A 16,850-nucleotide genomic window follows, 5' to 3' on the forward strand; every position below is an offset into this window, starting at 1 on the left:
CTGTCAACATTGGTTCTATTCAGTCCACTTCAGTTTATTTAGTCTTATTCCGTCTATATTGGTAGGGCTATCCACGGGTCGGGTAGGTCGGGTTTGTGCCCAACCTACTGCCGACCCTTCGGAGATCGGGTAGGGAGGCGCCGAACCCGCAACCGACCCGTATTAGGGTCGGGTTTTACTCGTCAGTTTCCCATGGGGTGAGTGGCTGTTTCAGGTGAGGCCGAAACCCGCAGGAGAGTACTGAAAAAACTAGAAATTGGTGAGATCTCTCCCGTTTGGTCCAAGATCCAGTGCGATCTAGCCGGATCTGGTAGAGATTTTGCCAAATCTGACGCTTTTTCCCCCAAATTGTGCCTAGAATTACTAGATCTGGTGTTTTGGTCTCCGGAATCTGTGAAATCGTGTTGGAAAACTTATCGGAAAGCTTGAAATCGTAGGGGGTCCTTTCTCTCTTCGGGTGGGTCGGGTTGAATGGGTTTTGAAGGAATGGAACTGAAACCGAACCGCCAGCGTTGAGTTTTAGAGCTCAGGACCAGCGTCTGACCACCGGAGCTATCGGATCGGGCTGTAGCGGGTCGGGTGGGTCAGCGGGTGAGATGGACATTTTGATATATCGGTCTTATTCGGTCAGTTACGGTCCGGGTCAATCCAATTTGGTCCTACTTGGTCCACTTTGGTTCTATTCTGTCCATTCAATTTTTTTTTGTCCTATTCGGTTAATTTGGTCTTATTCTTCCCACTTTGGTCTTATTCTATCCATTCAGTCTATTTTGGTCCTATTCGGTCCACTTTTGTTCTATTCGGTCTAATTCGGTCTTATTTAGTTTATTCGGTCTTATTCGGTCCACTTTCATCCTATTCGGTCCACTCAGTTCACTTTGGTTCTATTTGGTTCACTTTGGTCCTATTCAGTCTATAATGGTCCTATTTGGTCCATTCTGTTCACTTCGGTCCTATTCGATCCATATTGGTCCTATTCTGCCTTATTTGGTTCATATTGCCCAATTTGGTCCTATTCCGTCCATTCTATCCACATTTGTCCTATTAGGTCCAGATTGGTCCTTTTTAGTCCTATTTTGTCTTATTCAGTCTACTTTGGCCATGCTCTCAAAACAACGACCACTAGTTCAAACTTCAAATATCAAAGTTTTGAGCCAATAAATTCTAAGTATAAGAACTAATGGAGCTTGCTATGATCTAGATTGGAAAGGTTTGGTAAATTCTTTGGTGCAAATGAAAACTAAAGTGTAATATTTAAAGAGATTTATTGGTTATTTTTGTTTTAGAATTAAAATATCAATCACTTTGATATATTAAATCATTTTTTTGCATGAAGTGAAGCATGTCTTTTTCTTTTCAATTATTCCCTAAATACATTTTATCAAAATCAATGCCAATTAGATAATTAAAAGTCATCAATTCAAAATAGAGATATTGAGATTTATTTTTCGTGCAAAATAATACTTAAATCTTCTGTTAAAATTTATTTTTCCTTCCTAAAATTCATAAAAAAATAAAAGTCATTAGTATCTGAGAGCCCCGTACACACAATGATAGCCCACTCACATTTATGTTTGAAATTAATAAAACTAGTATAATATAAAACTAAATAATTATAATGATAGTCCGTAGATGTAATATTATATCATTGACTTCCTGTGGTTCAATTGACACCTCCTCATTTATAAAGTATTTGGGGGTTCAAGAGGGTTAGCAATACTCTCAAAGAATTTATGATATAAAAAAAGATTAGATAATATCAAGTGCCTATAGTTCAATTGGCACTTCTAATATTTCTTACAGAATAGTCCATATTCAAACCCTTTCCCAACTGTCAAATAATCGAAAAAAAGTTTCGGACTTCTATTCATCCTCTCTAGCTCTAATTCACCCAATCTCCTTTTGGCAAACATATATACAGTAAAAAAAAAAAAAATGCCTCATCAACTTTCCCCACCATAAATGACTTTGGAATTTGGACTTTGGAGTAAGAGGAAGAGAATTGAGGTCCTTGAGGATGATGAATCTAGTGATGACGTACTGTACCAAGAGAATTAAACCTAACCCGGTGATGCCTATTATTATGGAGTTTAATGAAGGAAGTTTTGGCTACTCTATCTCGTAGGACTTCCCCATGCACTACCCTTTGGTACCTCAATTTTTTAGGGCGTCAGGGAATATTAATTGGCTCAAAAATTAATGCATGAGCTAACTTAACAAAGTTGAGAAAATCCTCATATCTTCAATTTTTATCTTGCTCTGTCTCTATTGCCCTCTCTGTTCATTGCAGCAAAGCTATGGATTTGCTACACGAGTTCTTGAACACTGCACTGCCGCGCTTAATGATCATTGCCTTCACTTTCTTTATGCCACCGTATCTTTTACTCCAGTTTATTTCTTTTTTGAAAAGATCCATAAATAGTGAAAATGTGTATGAAAATGTTGTACTCATCACTGGAGCATCTTCTGGAATTGGCGAGGTTTGTATCAACTCCATAGCATCGAATCTTTGATATCTAACTGTATTTTACAAGGACTATTTATATTATATAATTTGGGTTCTTCTACAATATCTTCGGATATGGTACCCATTATGATTATAATGTTTTATTTCGAATGTTTTAATTAGTATTTTATTTATGTTTGTCAGAATTGTTGTTGATAGAGTGAGCGAGAGAGAAGAAAGAGAAAACTAAAAAATTGGTGTGGTTTGGCATGATTGACGTAGAGTCTAATAGCTCAATTAGCATATCCAAATATTTCCAACAAAAACGTATTGGGTCCAAATTTCTGCCTCTTCTAACTATCAAATTAAATATAAAAAAAACCCACACACACAAACAAAACTCTAAGGCTATCTTTTTTCCTTAAAAATAAATATATGTAGTAAGAACATGGCTGCAAAAGTTGTACTTATCATTAGAGCATCTTCTGGAATTGACGAGGTTTGTAGCAAATTATCAAAATCTCACAACACTTAATCTTTGTAGATATCTAACTACTTCTTATACTGTATTTTGATTTTATATAATTTGGGTTGTCAGAATTGCTCATTTCTAAATGTTTTAATTTCAACATTTTATTTATATTCACAAGAGAATTGTGAAAATGTGAAAATTAGCACATTTGAAAAAACGTAGTTGTAATTTAAAAAAAAAAAAAACGTAGTTGTAATCATAGCGGATACCATAATCTTAAACAATAGTTAATTTTACTATATTATTTTGTGAGTTTGTAGCATGTTGCTTATGAGTATGCTAGGAGAGGTGCTATTTTAGCCCTTGTTGCAAGACGAGAGGACCATCTTCGAAAAGTCGCAAATAAAGCATGAGAACTAGGATCTCCAGAGGTTATTGTGATATGTGCAGATATTTCCAAGGATGAAGAATGTAAGCAATTTGTTGATGAGACAGTGAACCACTTTTGGCGATGTGAGTATATCATATGTTTTTTTCTTAGGTTAAATTTGTTGCACATAAACTGTTGTACACAATTTTACACATACCCCCAAAATTAAGCATATTTGAAATCGTGACTTGAAGTCACTATAACTACTTGTTTGAAGATTAGGAAAAAAAAAAAAAAACTACTTGTTTGTTTTACTAAGTTTTTCTAGAACAATAAGTATTTTTTGAACCAAAACAATAAATATTTTGGAATGTATAAGTTGTGAAAAAAAAAAAAGGATGTTCCTACTACTCTTCGTGAAAATATTTTGGAATGTATAATTTCAATTTGTGACCGGTTTATCCAGCAGTGGATCATTTGGTGAACAACGCTGGAGTATCAAGAGTAGACTTTTTTGAAGATTCAACAGACATTGCTTCTATTATGGTAACAAAACCAACATGTCTTGTCCCACTTTCTGTAACAATTTTGTGACATTAATTGTAACATGGAAATGGAAAATGAAACCTATAGTGACAAGAAATCATCTAAATTATAAAGCCTTTGGGATTACATTATCAACCTTACTAAATTTACATTTTTAGTCACAAATGTCTTCTCCTAGTATTAACTATTAAGATGTTCATCACTATGAAATCGATGTCTTCCAAAATTTACCCCTTTTTTTGTTGTTAATTTTTAATTTTTGTACTTATATTATCAAGCTTACTAAATTAAGTTACGTATTTTAGGACGTAAATTTCTGGGGTTCAGTGTATGGCACCCATTATGCAGTTCCACACTTAAGAAAAAGTAAAGGGAAGATTGTTGTAATGGCTTCAACTGCAGCAAGTATAGCTATGCCAAGAAATAGCTTCTACAATGTAAGAAACCTCCTTGGTATGCCTTACTACCTAGCTCACTCTACCATTTTTATTTTACCGAATGGTTTTATATCTGTGATGTCTTCAGGCAAGTAAGGCAGCCCTAATATCCTTTTTTGAGACATTGAGAACTGAGATTGGTCCAAATATTGGAATAACTATTGTGACTCCTGGACTAATTGGCTCAGAAATGACGCAACGCCCATTATTACAACAGGTTAGGCTTTTAGAGAAGGTATTTTGAGAATTGATTAATTGAAATGAAGCTTGAAAATCATTCACCAATCCAGTTTATGTTCCATTAATTAAATCCGGACCAAACAAATAAGTAATAATTGTTTAATAATATAATTAAATATAAATTAGTTTGTATGGTCTATATGACTATATTCTCTTAAGATTCTCTTGAAAATAATACATTTTGACGGCGTTTAGTTCGAAAGAATCCACATTACTCCTGGCATCCAAATTCTTGAGAATGTGATGCCTTGCAATTTGGATGTCTAGGAATGTAACTATTCTTATGTTTGGTTTAATTGGAAATCTAATAAAGTTATTAGGAATGTGAGATTATAATGTTTGGTTTATTCCTAGGAATCATAACTAAATTATTTATTTTTCCTACTCTATCCTTAGATTTGTAAATTCAATATAAGTATATTTTTTTAAAATTATTATAATCTTCCTCTAAATAAATAATGAAAAACAAATATAAACAATAAATTATGACAAATTCATTAAAACTATAGGCTAAAAAAAGAAAAGATGAATATATCAACAAAGTTGTCTATCCTGTTTATGTTGTTTTGGCAGGAAGAGATAAAGACAAAAGAAAAGATATTGATAATTTGTTTTATATTTTATATCAATTGCTTAAATGATAAGGAAAAATTGTTGAAATTATCAATTTATAAAAAATACAATTTTTTTTTTTAAACTTGGGAATCTGGATACTCACTTGTTTTAAAGAGATTTCACATTCCTATTGAAGGGGGGTTAAAGGAGAAATCCAAATTCCCTAGCATATGATTCTCTAGTGTGATTTGCAATTAAACATGCGAATCTTTAATCATTCTTGAAAATCCTAAAATATTACCCTATACCAAATGCCACATTTATGTTTGAAACTAGAAAAGTGATTTTTTAAAATCCTATTTCGTATTAGTTATTGTGTAATTTTTTATAGACATTTTCTCCTAAAAATGGAAGACAAGAAGGAAAAAAAAAAAAGGCTCATTTATAAGTAAATACATTCTTAATATCATTTTTTTTTTCAATGTAGAACTTGTTTTGTGTGTGAAATATTTTTAAGTTTCACATTAGAAATATGAAAGAAGACACTATATTTCATCCTCTAAAATTTCCACTCCTTCAAGAATTTCAAACATAAATGCGTATGGGCTAGTTTTTTTAGTGTGTTTAACATTCTTTAATTCAATGCGGGCTTTTGTGTGGGTTTAGCATTAACACTATTTAGTTTTTATGTTAGACTAGTTTTTGTATGGGCCTGTCTTATAATGTTTTGGGATAAGTAAAACATTTTAGTAATTAAAAAATGGGTCAAAATCAATCAAACATGGGAATGTGAATAAGTTTTGATTCTCAACTCAATGTTTGACTGGTTAAAAGTATTATAGTTCCACCAACACCTCCTTATGTTTTCAATGCAATTATCTAGTTCAAGTGCCTCCTTCCTCATTGCCATAATTGTCAAATCATCTAGGAAGAAAAAAAAATGTTGTTTAATTGATTTTGATCCACTCAAACATCATTTTCATATAGACCAAATCCTTCTATATATCAAATAAAATTATGATTTATATTTGTTTCAATTTTTTTATAGACACAATTTTTTGTCACAATTATTTGAAATGGTCGAGTATGAGTAGTAGACAATTACTTTCGTATTGACCTATCATTTTTTCCCCACAACTTATGCTCAACCATTTTAGCAAGTTGTGGTAATATATATATACACACACATTTTGGTTGAGAAGAGATTGTGGTAATAGTTGTCTCTAGACTTTCACTATTTGTTTAAATCTTGATGACATAAATTTAAATCATTCATTTTATAATGGCCGTGAAAACTCACCTAGTGTATGAAACACTTGTGAATGTTTAGACCTCTAAACACAAATTTTCAAAGCAATTAAGCTTATATTCAAACAATATATGTGCGGAATGTGAAATATAAGCAATACCCAAATTAGCAAACTACTATAAGCCATTAATTAATCACAACCAATAGAAATTAAGAGCTAAGAGTAAGGGAAAGAGAGATACAAACACAAGATAACACCGGCACGTGTTATCAAAGAGAAACCGAAGAACTCGGCGAAAAACCTCTCCACCGCCCTCCAAGCAGTAAGTGATCCACTAGAAAATCAGTTGGGATACATGAATAGAAATAGACCCTCCAAACCTGATTTACCCAATGCACCTAAACCCTTCAATCTTCTTACTCCAACAAGGTTACGCTAAACCATGTCTTCTCTAGCTTTCCAGACCCCGTAATTAGCCCATTGCATCAACTAATATAAATTGGTTCTTTTTTGAACAGCTTCCCAAACACCAAGAACCTTCTCACTACTCTGAATTTGGTGAGGTATGGATTTGGTTTATAATCCTCTCATAGGTATGACAATGGAGAGGGTGAGAGGAGAATCAAGTGTAGAAGATTGTGGATGACTCAATCTTGTTTTTCTCTAGGGTTTCTCTCTCAAAATTCTCTCAAGAGACTCTCTCTCTCTTCTTACATTTTATGGGTATAAAGGTATTTATAGTAGGGTATGAGATGGAATGTAAAAGGTCATTTTTCAGCAAACAAGGTGCACTGGCGAGTCACTTCGCGACTAGAATAAGTCACAAGTTCCAGGTGCCAGTTACCAAACTAGGCCAAACTGTACTTTTTGTCCTATAGTGATCCAGCTATCTTGAATCTTCAATTTCCTGCATGCTTCACACGTGTGCTTCATTTTAGTGAGTCACCACTTGCAAGTCAGTCGCGAGTCACCTTCTTGTTGCACACTCTTGATCAAATATTCACACTCTCTCACACACAACCCTTACATTATTCCCACCTAGTTGAATAAATTCAACTTTACAGGTTGAACCATGGGCTTTCACCAAATTAGAGAAATGATCATTCCAACAAGCATAGTAACCCCATGAAAGGATAATTCCAACATGCAGAATGTGAATATGAGCACCTAGACATGTGAATAACTATAGTACTATTATAGCAAGGATAATTCTAATAAAGAAAATACTAAAGTTACTACAAATTTTAATACATAAATTTATAAATTAACGTAACAATAAATGTGATTGACAAGCATCAACCATCTAATAAATGAATGTTTGAATTGTTTTTTCGTGATTGATGATATATTAGTTTGCAAGCTCTATGTAGTAAAATAACTAAAATTTGTAAGAGCCCAAATTTAATAAAAATGGAGTGTAAAACCCATGTTTTACTTTTACACCATCCAATAAGAGATTGTCATAATCAACATTTTACTTAAAATTCAATACATCCTACCACACCTAATAACATCTAAACAAGCTCTCAATTTGGTTGGATTTATATATGGATATTAGAATTGATTAAGTGTGGTTGTGCTTATCCTTAAATATGTGATAAGTTAATGTGGCATGTTGGGATTGGAGAGCTAAAACATGGGTTTTACATCACATCCTTACAAAATTTAATCATAATTTGTAATACCTCTAATATCACTTCTATACTAATTAACCTTTGTAGACTCTTATAAACAAAGAACCTTCCCATGTAATTGCCACTACTATGTGTAATTTCTACTCATAACTTAGCATTATGTACATATATTCTATTAAAACATATTTAGATGATTTTTTATTCTCATTTCTGAATTGTAATATTTCTGGTTAGGGTAATATTTCTTGGATGCCAATTGAATCAACAGAAAGGTGTGCCAAGGCAATTGTGGACAGCACTTGTAGAGGAGACATGTACTTGACTGTGCCATCTTGGATGGGGTGGGGATTTTGGATGAGAGTCTTCTGTCCTGAAATATTAGAGTGGTGTCTGCACACAATATTAGTCAAATGGCCACACGCTCAAAAGGACAGCTAGTTCAAGATCTAAGTATTAAGCCAATAAATTCTACGCCGAAGAACTAATGGAGCTCCCTATGATCTTAGATTAGAAAAGTTTGGTAAATTGTTGGATGCAAATGAAAACCAAAGTGTACTATATAAAGAGATTTATTGATTATTTTCGGTTCAAAATTAAAATATCACTTTGATTTATTTATTTATCATGCATGAATTGCATGGATAAATAAGAATTAATAAATAATATTTAATATCATATATTTTCTATATCTATATTTTCTACCTCACTTTAAAGGCTTCACAGCATCATTTGTCATTATTTTATTTATTTGATTTTTAAACCAAAATTTACCACTACAAACGTGTTTCTCTTATATTTATGTTGTGGACTTTGGTCCTATTCGGTCCACTTCGATTCTACCTGGTACATTAGGTCTTATTTGGTCCATTTTTTTCATATTGGTTACTTCGCTCCACATTCGTCCTATTCGGTCCACTTAGGTCCACTCAGTCTTATTCAGTCCATACTGTCCACTTTGGTTCTATTCTGTGCATTCAGTCCATTTTCGTCCTATTCATTCCATTCAGTCTTATTTTGTCCATTTAGGTTATATTCAGTTCATTTGGTCCACTTTGGTTCTATCCAGTTTAGTTTGGTCTTATTCAGTCCATTCCGTCCACTTTGGTCCTATTTAGTCGATATTGGTCTTATTCGGTTCATTTTTTTCGATTCGGTCTTATTCAGTCTCATTCAGTCTATTCGGTTCATATTGGTCCTATTCAATGCACTCGGTCTATTTTAATCCTATTTGGTCCATTATATCTTATTCAGTCCACTTTGGTCCTGAAGTATTAGAGCGGAGTCTGCTCGCAATATTAATTAGTCAAATGGCCACGCTCTCAAAAGAACGACCACTAGTTCAAAGATCAAAGTTTTGAGCCAATAAATTCTAAGCATAAGAACTAATGGAGCTCGCTATGATCTAGATTATTGTAAAGGTTTGGTAAATTGTTTGGTGCAAACGAAAACAAATGTGTACTATATAAAGAGATTTATTGATTATTTTCGGTTCAGAATTAAATTATCACTTTGATATATTAAATAAATACCTGGGCATGAGCTTGAAGTACGTAACATGTCTTTTTTTTCAATTATTTTTTTAAGACATTTCATCAAACTTTTATGCGAATCAGATAAATAAAAGTCGTTACTTTAAAATAGAAATTGAGATACATAACCAAATTTATCATTAATCAATGAGTTATTGATATGTGGCTCCTCTTCACAATCAAGGAGTTTGGAATAAACAACTTTTATTCATAGTTAGACTGATACAGTACCTCTTTTTGGGGGCAAAATAATACAGAAATCATTTTGTTGAAATTTATTTTTCCTTTCAAAAACTTTTTGTCATTAATATTTGATAGCCCATACAAAAAAAAAAGATAGCCCACACACATTTATGTTTGAAATTAATAAAAGCAGTGTAACATAAAACTAAATAATGATAGCCCCTAATCTTTATATTGTAGATGTAGTAATTTATCCATTAAGCCAAGAGACCTGTATATAGCTCAATTGGCACCATTCACAAATACTTAGAGGGTTTAATTGGGAGGGTTCAAGTTACAAAGTTAGCAACATATTATTTTATTATATTTCTAACTATCTCAAAAAAGGGAAAATATATTGTGGGGAGTAAAAGGACCCAAATGGGCATATGGGCCTTTGGACTGTAGCATGAAGGGCTGACCTGCTCCAGAATTAAACTCTACGAATCGGCCCATATGCCGAGGTTCCGAGGATACAACCGAGGGTGAATTCCTCCTCGGACCGACCCAAGAGAACTCAAGATTTCATTATGAAGGTCAAGGCACAACTCTGGAAAGACTAATGGTTAAAGGGGGACACCCTGAATCTTCTAGATGCACCAGTGTTAAAGAAAATATCAAGGGCAAAGGCTGCCACCTCTGCATTAAAGGCACTGCACCTACCTCCCTGGCCGCATTAATGGGGAAGTGACCCCTGAACAGTAGGGCTGAAACTTCTAGTCACTGTCCAAAAAGTGTGACAAAAGGAAGTATTTAAGGGGGATGGAAGCCAGAGAGGAGGGGGGTCGGTAACAAAGAAAGAAATTAAGAAATTGTAATCTTTAAGGAAGAAAGAGAAATAATAAAGAAGTAGTCCTCGGCTCGAGTCCGAGGATATCCATTTGCAATTATCGTTCGTTATTTACCTGTACTTGTTTATAAAAGCCTGTTATCAAGCTCCCAGTACTTCTAACCTAGGTTTCAAGCCCACACTCTACAAATCTTATTGTTTAAGGCTCATTGGGCCTGAGCCCGTGATTGTCTTCAGGTCCAAGTGCAATTGTGCACTTACAATTGGCGCCGTCTGTGGGAAATCTAGTCTAGAAGGAGTGGGGATACTATGGCAGGCTTGGGTTCTCACCATGCAGAGTCACAGGGATCACAGCTGGAGGATCTTTTCGAGCGTCTTGAGCGTCGAAGGGATCGTGAGGGAAGCGGCCATACAGAATACCCCGGGGCTAGCCATACTCATGGTGGGGGCAGCACCACCCATGGGGATGGAGCTAAAGCCATGCAGAAGGAGATTAATCGTTTGAAGAGAAAGTTACGACGCGCCAGACGCAAGTCTTCACCATCCTCATCTAATCCTTCCTCAGAGGAGGAACGGGGAGGTAGCTACAGCTCAAGATCATGCTCACCCCCCAGTGCAATGTCCTCTGGTGAGGAGGATGACCAGCCAGCTCGCAGACGCAAGAAGGCTCCTTCCAGGGGCTTAAGGAACGATGCTATGAGTCGGGCGCTGCACCAACTCTCTAAATCTCCGTTTTCACGGAGGATTGAGAAGGGGAGGCTTCCCAGGAGGTTTACTCAACCCACCTTTACCATCTACAATGGCCGGACTGATCCGGTGGAGCATGTGAGTCATTTTAACCAAAGGATGACGGTGCACTCTCACAACGAGACCCTGATGTGTAAAGTTTTCCCTTCTAGCTTGGGACCTGTTGCTATGAGGTGGTTCAACGGCCTTAGATCGGGGTCTATAGGTTCGTTTGGGGAGCTTACTAGAGCATTCGCTTCGCGGTTCAGTATGTGTAGCAGAGTATCTCGGCCATTGGACTCGCTGTTATCCATGACCATGAGGGAAGGGGAGACGTTGAAAGCATACTCTGACCGTTACTGGGAGATGTTTAATGAAATAGATGGTGACTTTGATGAGGTGGCGCTTAATACCTTTAAGGTAGGCCTTCCTACTGATCACGACCTGAGAAAGTCTTAGACTAAAAAGCCCGTCCGCAGTGTACGTCGCCTCATGGATCGTATTGACGAGTACAAGAGAGTGGAGGAAGACCAACAGCAAGGAAAGGGTAAGGAGAAGTTTATCCCGCAGGAGAGAAGGGATTTCAGGTCGGACAGGTACCACAATAACAGGTCGAGGAGAGATTACGTTGGGCAGTCCGGCTCGGCAGCACCCCAGGCTGTGAACACTGTGTTCCGAGAACCAGTACATCAGCTGCTGGAGAAAGTTCGTAAGGAACCCTTCTTCAAATGGCCTGGTAAGATGGCAGGAGACCCTGCGAAGAGGAATCAGAACCTTTTCTGCCAATACCATCAGGATGTGGGCCACACTACCGAGAATTGTCGGACCCTTTGGAGCCACTTGGAGCAGCTTGTCAGTGAAGGAAAACTGAAGCAACACTTGTGCCAACCGAGCGGGCAGGGCAGTCAATCTGGCTCAAACAATCAGAGGAATAATTCATCTCGGCCGGCGTTAGGAACAATTAATGTTATTTTTGCTGCACCTGGCAGGACCGGCTCGGGTCCCACCAGGGTGATGGCAGTTTCACATCCTTAGCCCGAGGAGTCGGGCTGCAGGTCGAAGAGGTTGAAGCTAAAATTGCCCGTCTTGGGATTTTTCGAAGAAGATAAAGTAGGTACTATCCAACCCCATGACGATGCTCTTGTAGTTACGCTTAGGATAGGGAACTATGATGTGAGGAGGGTGATGATAGATCAGGGCAGTGGTGCAGATATCATGTACCCTGATCTATTTAAGGGGTTAAGATTGAAGCTGGAAGATCTTACTCCTTATGACTCGCCACTTATAAGCTTCGAAGGGAGAGCCGTTGTGCCGAAGGGACAGATCCGTTTGCCCGTTCAATCCGGCTCAGAAACGGTTGAGGTGGATTTCATTGTGGTTGACGTGTACTCTCCATATACAGCCATCCTCGTCAGGCCATGGCTGCACGCTCTTGGAGCTGTCTCCTCTACCTTGCATGTTAAGGTTAAGTTCCCCTCGGGGGAATGTGTTGAAGAAATCCTCGGCAGCCAATCGGTGGCCAGGCAATGCATGTCGGCTGCAGTGCTGTACCAGGCAGAAGCCGAGTCTTCGGCTTCGATCACCAAAGACTTATAGCAGTTAACCGCTCCTGATGCATCTGGAATGATGACAGGAGAGGAGGCTCATTGTGAGGAATTAGAGAAGTTTTTAATAGCCGATGATCCAGAGAGGTTCTTCCAAGTCGGCATACGTATGCCACACCAGGAGAAAATGGAGTTGTTGGAATTTCTGAAGGACAATATTGATGTTTTTGCGTGGGACCCGTATGAGGCTCCAGGTGTAGATCCAAGCTTCATTTGCCATCGTTTGAATGTCAACCCTGCCATTGTTCCGAGAAGGCAGCCACCTCGGCGTTCTTCCAAAGAACATTCCGAGGCTGTAAAGGAAGAGGTGCTCAAACTCAAGAGGGCTGGGGCTATTAAGGAAGTTTTCTACCCCGAATGGTTGTCGCATACGGTTGTTGTTAAAAAGAAGAATGGAACGTGGAGAGTATGTGTGGACTTCACAGATTTGAACAAAGCCTGCCCCAAGGACTCGTTCCCAATGCCGCGTATTGATCAACCGGTGGATGCCTTGTTGGACATCCTCGAATGAGTTTTTGGATGCTTTCCGGGGTTACCATCAGATTCCATTGGCGTTGGAGGATCAAGAGAAAGGCGCTTTCATTACTCCAACAGGGAACTACCACTATAAGGTCATGCCATTCGGGTTAAAGAATGCTGGGGCTACCTACCAAAGAATGATGACCAGAATGTTTGAACAGCAACTAGGGAAGACTATTGAGGTGTATGTTGATGATATGGTGGTGAAGAGTAAAACAGTACCTTCACACGTCAAAGATCTAACTGACACCTTCTAGGTGCTAAGAAAGTACAAACTGCGCCTTAACGCCTCAAAGTGCTCTTTTGGCGTGGGGTCCGGGAAGTTTTTGGGGTACATGATTACTCATAGAGGCATAGAGGTGAACCCAGCACAGGTCAAGGCTATTTAGGATTTGCAGCCGCCTCAGAACCTAAAAGAGATCCAGAAACTGACCGGAATGATTGCTGCATTGAATAGGTTTATCTCTCGGTCAGCTGACCAATGCCGTCCTTTCTTCCAATTGTTGAATAAATGGAAAGGATTTCAATGGACCGAGGACTGCATGTTAGCTTTCCAGCAGCTTAAGCAGTATCTTTCTCGGCCATCCATCTTGTCTCGTCCCGAGGCGGACGAGGTCTTGTTTGCTTATTTGGCAGTGGCCGTCCACGTGGTCAGCCTGGTCCTTATAAGGAATGAAAGCGGGGTGCAAAGACCGGTCTACTATGTTAGTAAGTCTTTGAGTGAGGCCGAGGTGCGCTATCTGCTCTTAGAGAAAGCGCTTCTGGCCATAGTTCATACCACGCGCAAGCTTCCTCATTATTTCCAGTCTCACACTGTAGTGGTTTTGACCCAATTGCCTCTCAAGGCGGTGCTACGCAGCGCCGATTACTCTGGTAGGGTGGCAAAGTGGGGAACCATTTTAGGGGCTTTTGACATTAAATACAAGCCTCGCACCTCGGTGAAGGCCCAGGTCCTCGCTGACTTGGTGGCAGAGTTTACTGAACCACTGTTAGAAGAAACTCTAAAAGAAGCACATATGGATGGAAAATCAGTTGGAGTGATCACGGCCGCAGTGCCTTCGATTTGGAAAGTGTATGTGGATGGGGCTGCTAATCAGAGAGGGTCTGGTGTTGGACTTGTTCTAATGTCCCCAGAGGGAATTGTCTTCGAAAAATCTTTGAGATTGGCATTCTCGGCTACTAACAATGAGGCCAAATATGAAGCAGTCTTGGTAGGCATGCAGATGGTACGTAGGATGGGTGGAAAGGAAATCCATGTGTTCTCGGACTCTCAGTTAGTGGTCGGCCAAGTCATGGGAACCATGGAGGCTAGAGACCCCAGAATGCAGGAATATTTAGCCTAGGTCAAGCGTCAGCAAGCTGAATTTGACTCCTTCGTCTTAGCTCATATTTCTAGGAGTGCAAACACCCATGCAGATTCTTTGGCTACGTTGGCGACGTCCTCGGCTCAGGACTTGCCCAGGGTTATCCTCGTGGAGGATTTGTTGGAGCCAACTCTTACCGTCGTCAGCATAGTTCACATTCATCTGATAAGGCCTGGGCCTAGTTGGATCGACCCGGTTATAGCTTTTCTTAAGAATGATATCCTTCCTGAGGACAAATCTGAAGCAGAAAAGATACGTCGAAAGGCGCCACGTTTCTGGTTGTCCGAGGACCAGAAGCTGTACAAACGATCCTTCTCAGGACCGTACTTGTTGTGTGTGCACCCTGAATCAACGGAAGCACTACTGGAGGAACTGCATGAGGGGATTTGTGGAAGCCACACTGGGGGAAGGTCCTTAGCCCATAGAGCTCTGACTCAGGGTTATTGGTGGCCCAATATGCAGAGAGAGGCTCAGGACTATGCTAGAAAATGTGATCAATGCCAGAGGTTCGCCCCTAATATTCATCAACCTGGTGGGGTTCTTAACCCTTTCTCCAGTCCTTGGCCCTTTGCCCAATGGGGATTGGATATAGTGGAGCCATTTCCGAGAGCTGCAGGAAACAAAAGATGGCTTCTTGTGGGAACAGACTATTTCACTAAATGGGTTGAGGCCGAGCCCTTAGCAAATATCAGAGATGTTGATTCCAAGAAGTTTATATGGAAAAATATTGTCACTAGATTCGTTATACCACACACACTTATCTCAGACAATGGCGTTCAATTTGACAGCAAGGCCTTTAGGCAATATTGTGGTGACATGGGTATCATAAATAGATACTCCACCCCAGCTTATCCTCAGGGAAATGGGCAAGCCGAGGCCGTTAACAAGGTCATAGTCAGTGGGCTTAAGAAAAGGTTGGACGATGCAAAAGGCAGATGGGTAGAAGAACTCCCTCATGTTCTGTGGACGTATCGGACCACACCGCGCAGGTCCACGGGAGAAACGCCATTCTCTATGACTTATGGAGCCGAGGTGGCGATACCTCTGGAATCTGGTTTTCCCACCCTAAAGACGAGCTCTTTTAGCCCGGAGAATAACAATGGACTCCTGGAGAAATGTCTTGATTTACTCGAGGAACGACGCGAGGCAGCTATGGTCCAAATGGCTTATTATCAACAGAAGCTAAAACGGGGATATGATGCCCACGTGAAGTTAAGGCCACTTGTACCTGGTGATCTTGTACTAAGAAAAGTTGTAGGCACTTCTAAGAACCCAGCTTGGGGTAAGCTAGGACCCAACTGGGAAGGCCCCTATCGCATTGTTTCAGTAGCAGGCATAGGGTCATATCGACTAGCTGACCTAGATGAAAGAATTGTACCACGCCCATGGAATGTAAATAATCTTAGAAGGTATTATTATTAATAAAATGTGCTTTTGTCGGTTAACATTTCAAAGTTATGAGTACCTCTAACGCTTGCAGCTGCTGTTCTTAAGAATCAAACAGAAACTTGGTTAAGTGTAGTCCTCGGACCACAAACCTTGTGGAAATTGATATCTTATCATTTGTTAAACAGAACCTTAGTTATGTCGGGTCCTCGGACCTCCTACTTTGGGGAAATTAACATTTGAAGTTACTATTCTTAAGAATCAAACAGAAACTTGGTTAAGTGTAATCCTCGGACCACAAGCCTTGTGGAAATTGATATCTTATCATTTGTTAAACAGAACCTTAGTTATGCCGGGTCCTCGGACCTCCTACTTTGGGGAAATTAACATTTGAAGTTACTATTCTTAAGAATCAAACAGAAACTTGGTTAAGTGTAGTCCTCGGACCACAAACCTTGTGGAAATTGATATCTTATCATTTGTTAAACATAACCTTAGTTATGCCGGGTCCTCGGACCTCCTACTTTGGGAAAATTAACATTTGAAGTTACTATTCTTAAGAATCAAACAGAAACTTGGTTAAGTGTAGTCATCGGACCACAAACCTTGTGGAAATTGATATCTTATCATTTGTTAAACAGAACCTTAGTTATGCCGGGTCCTCGGACCTCCTACTTTGGGAAAATTAACATTTGAAGTTACTATTCTTAAGAATCAAACAGAAACTTGGTTAAGTGTAGTCCTCGGACCACAAACCTTG

The 16,850-nt window shown here is 38.7% G+C and overlaps 1 protein-coding gene across 1 annotated transcript; it reads left to right on the top strand.

Annotated features, from left to right (window-relative positions):
- The first annotated feature begins 2,256 nt into the window (after window positions 1-2,256).
- On the top strand, window positions 2,257-8,439 carry LOC142631585 (11-beta-hydroxysteroid dehydrogenase-like 6). The gene is made up of 6 exons (XM_075805782.1): window positions 2,257-2,480; window positions 3,239-3,431; window positions 3,758-3,834; window positions 4,140-4,271; window positions 4,360-4,488; window positions 8,185-8,439. Exons 3-6 carry the CDS (start codon window positions 3,832-3,834, stop codon window positions 8,386-8,388), a joined length of 468 nt encoding a protein of 155 aa, XP_075661897.1. The 5' UTR covers window positions 2,257-2,480; window positions 3,239-3,431; window positions 3,758-3,831; the 3' UTR covers window positions 8,389-8,439.
- The last annotated feature ends 8,411 nt before the right edge of the window (window positions 8,440-16,850 follow it).

The sequence above is a fragment of the Castanea sativa genome, chromosome 4, assembly GCF_040712315.1.
Source record: "Castanea sativa cultivar Marrone di Chiusa Pesio chromosome 4, ASM4071231v1".
Taxonomy (NCBI): Eukaryota; Viridiplantae; Streptophyta; class Magnoliopsida; order Fagales; family Fagaceae; genus Castanea; species Castanea sativa.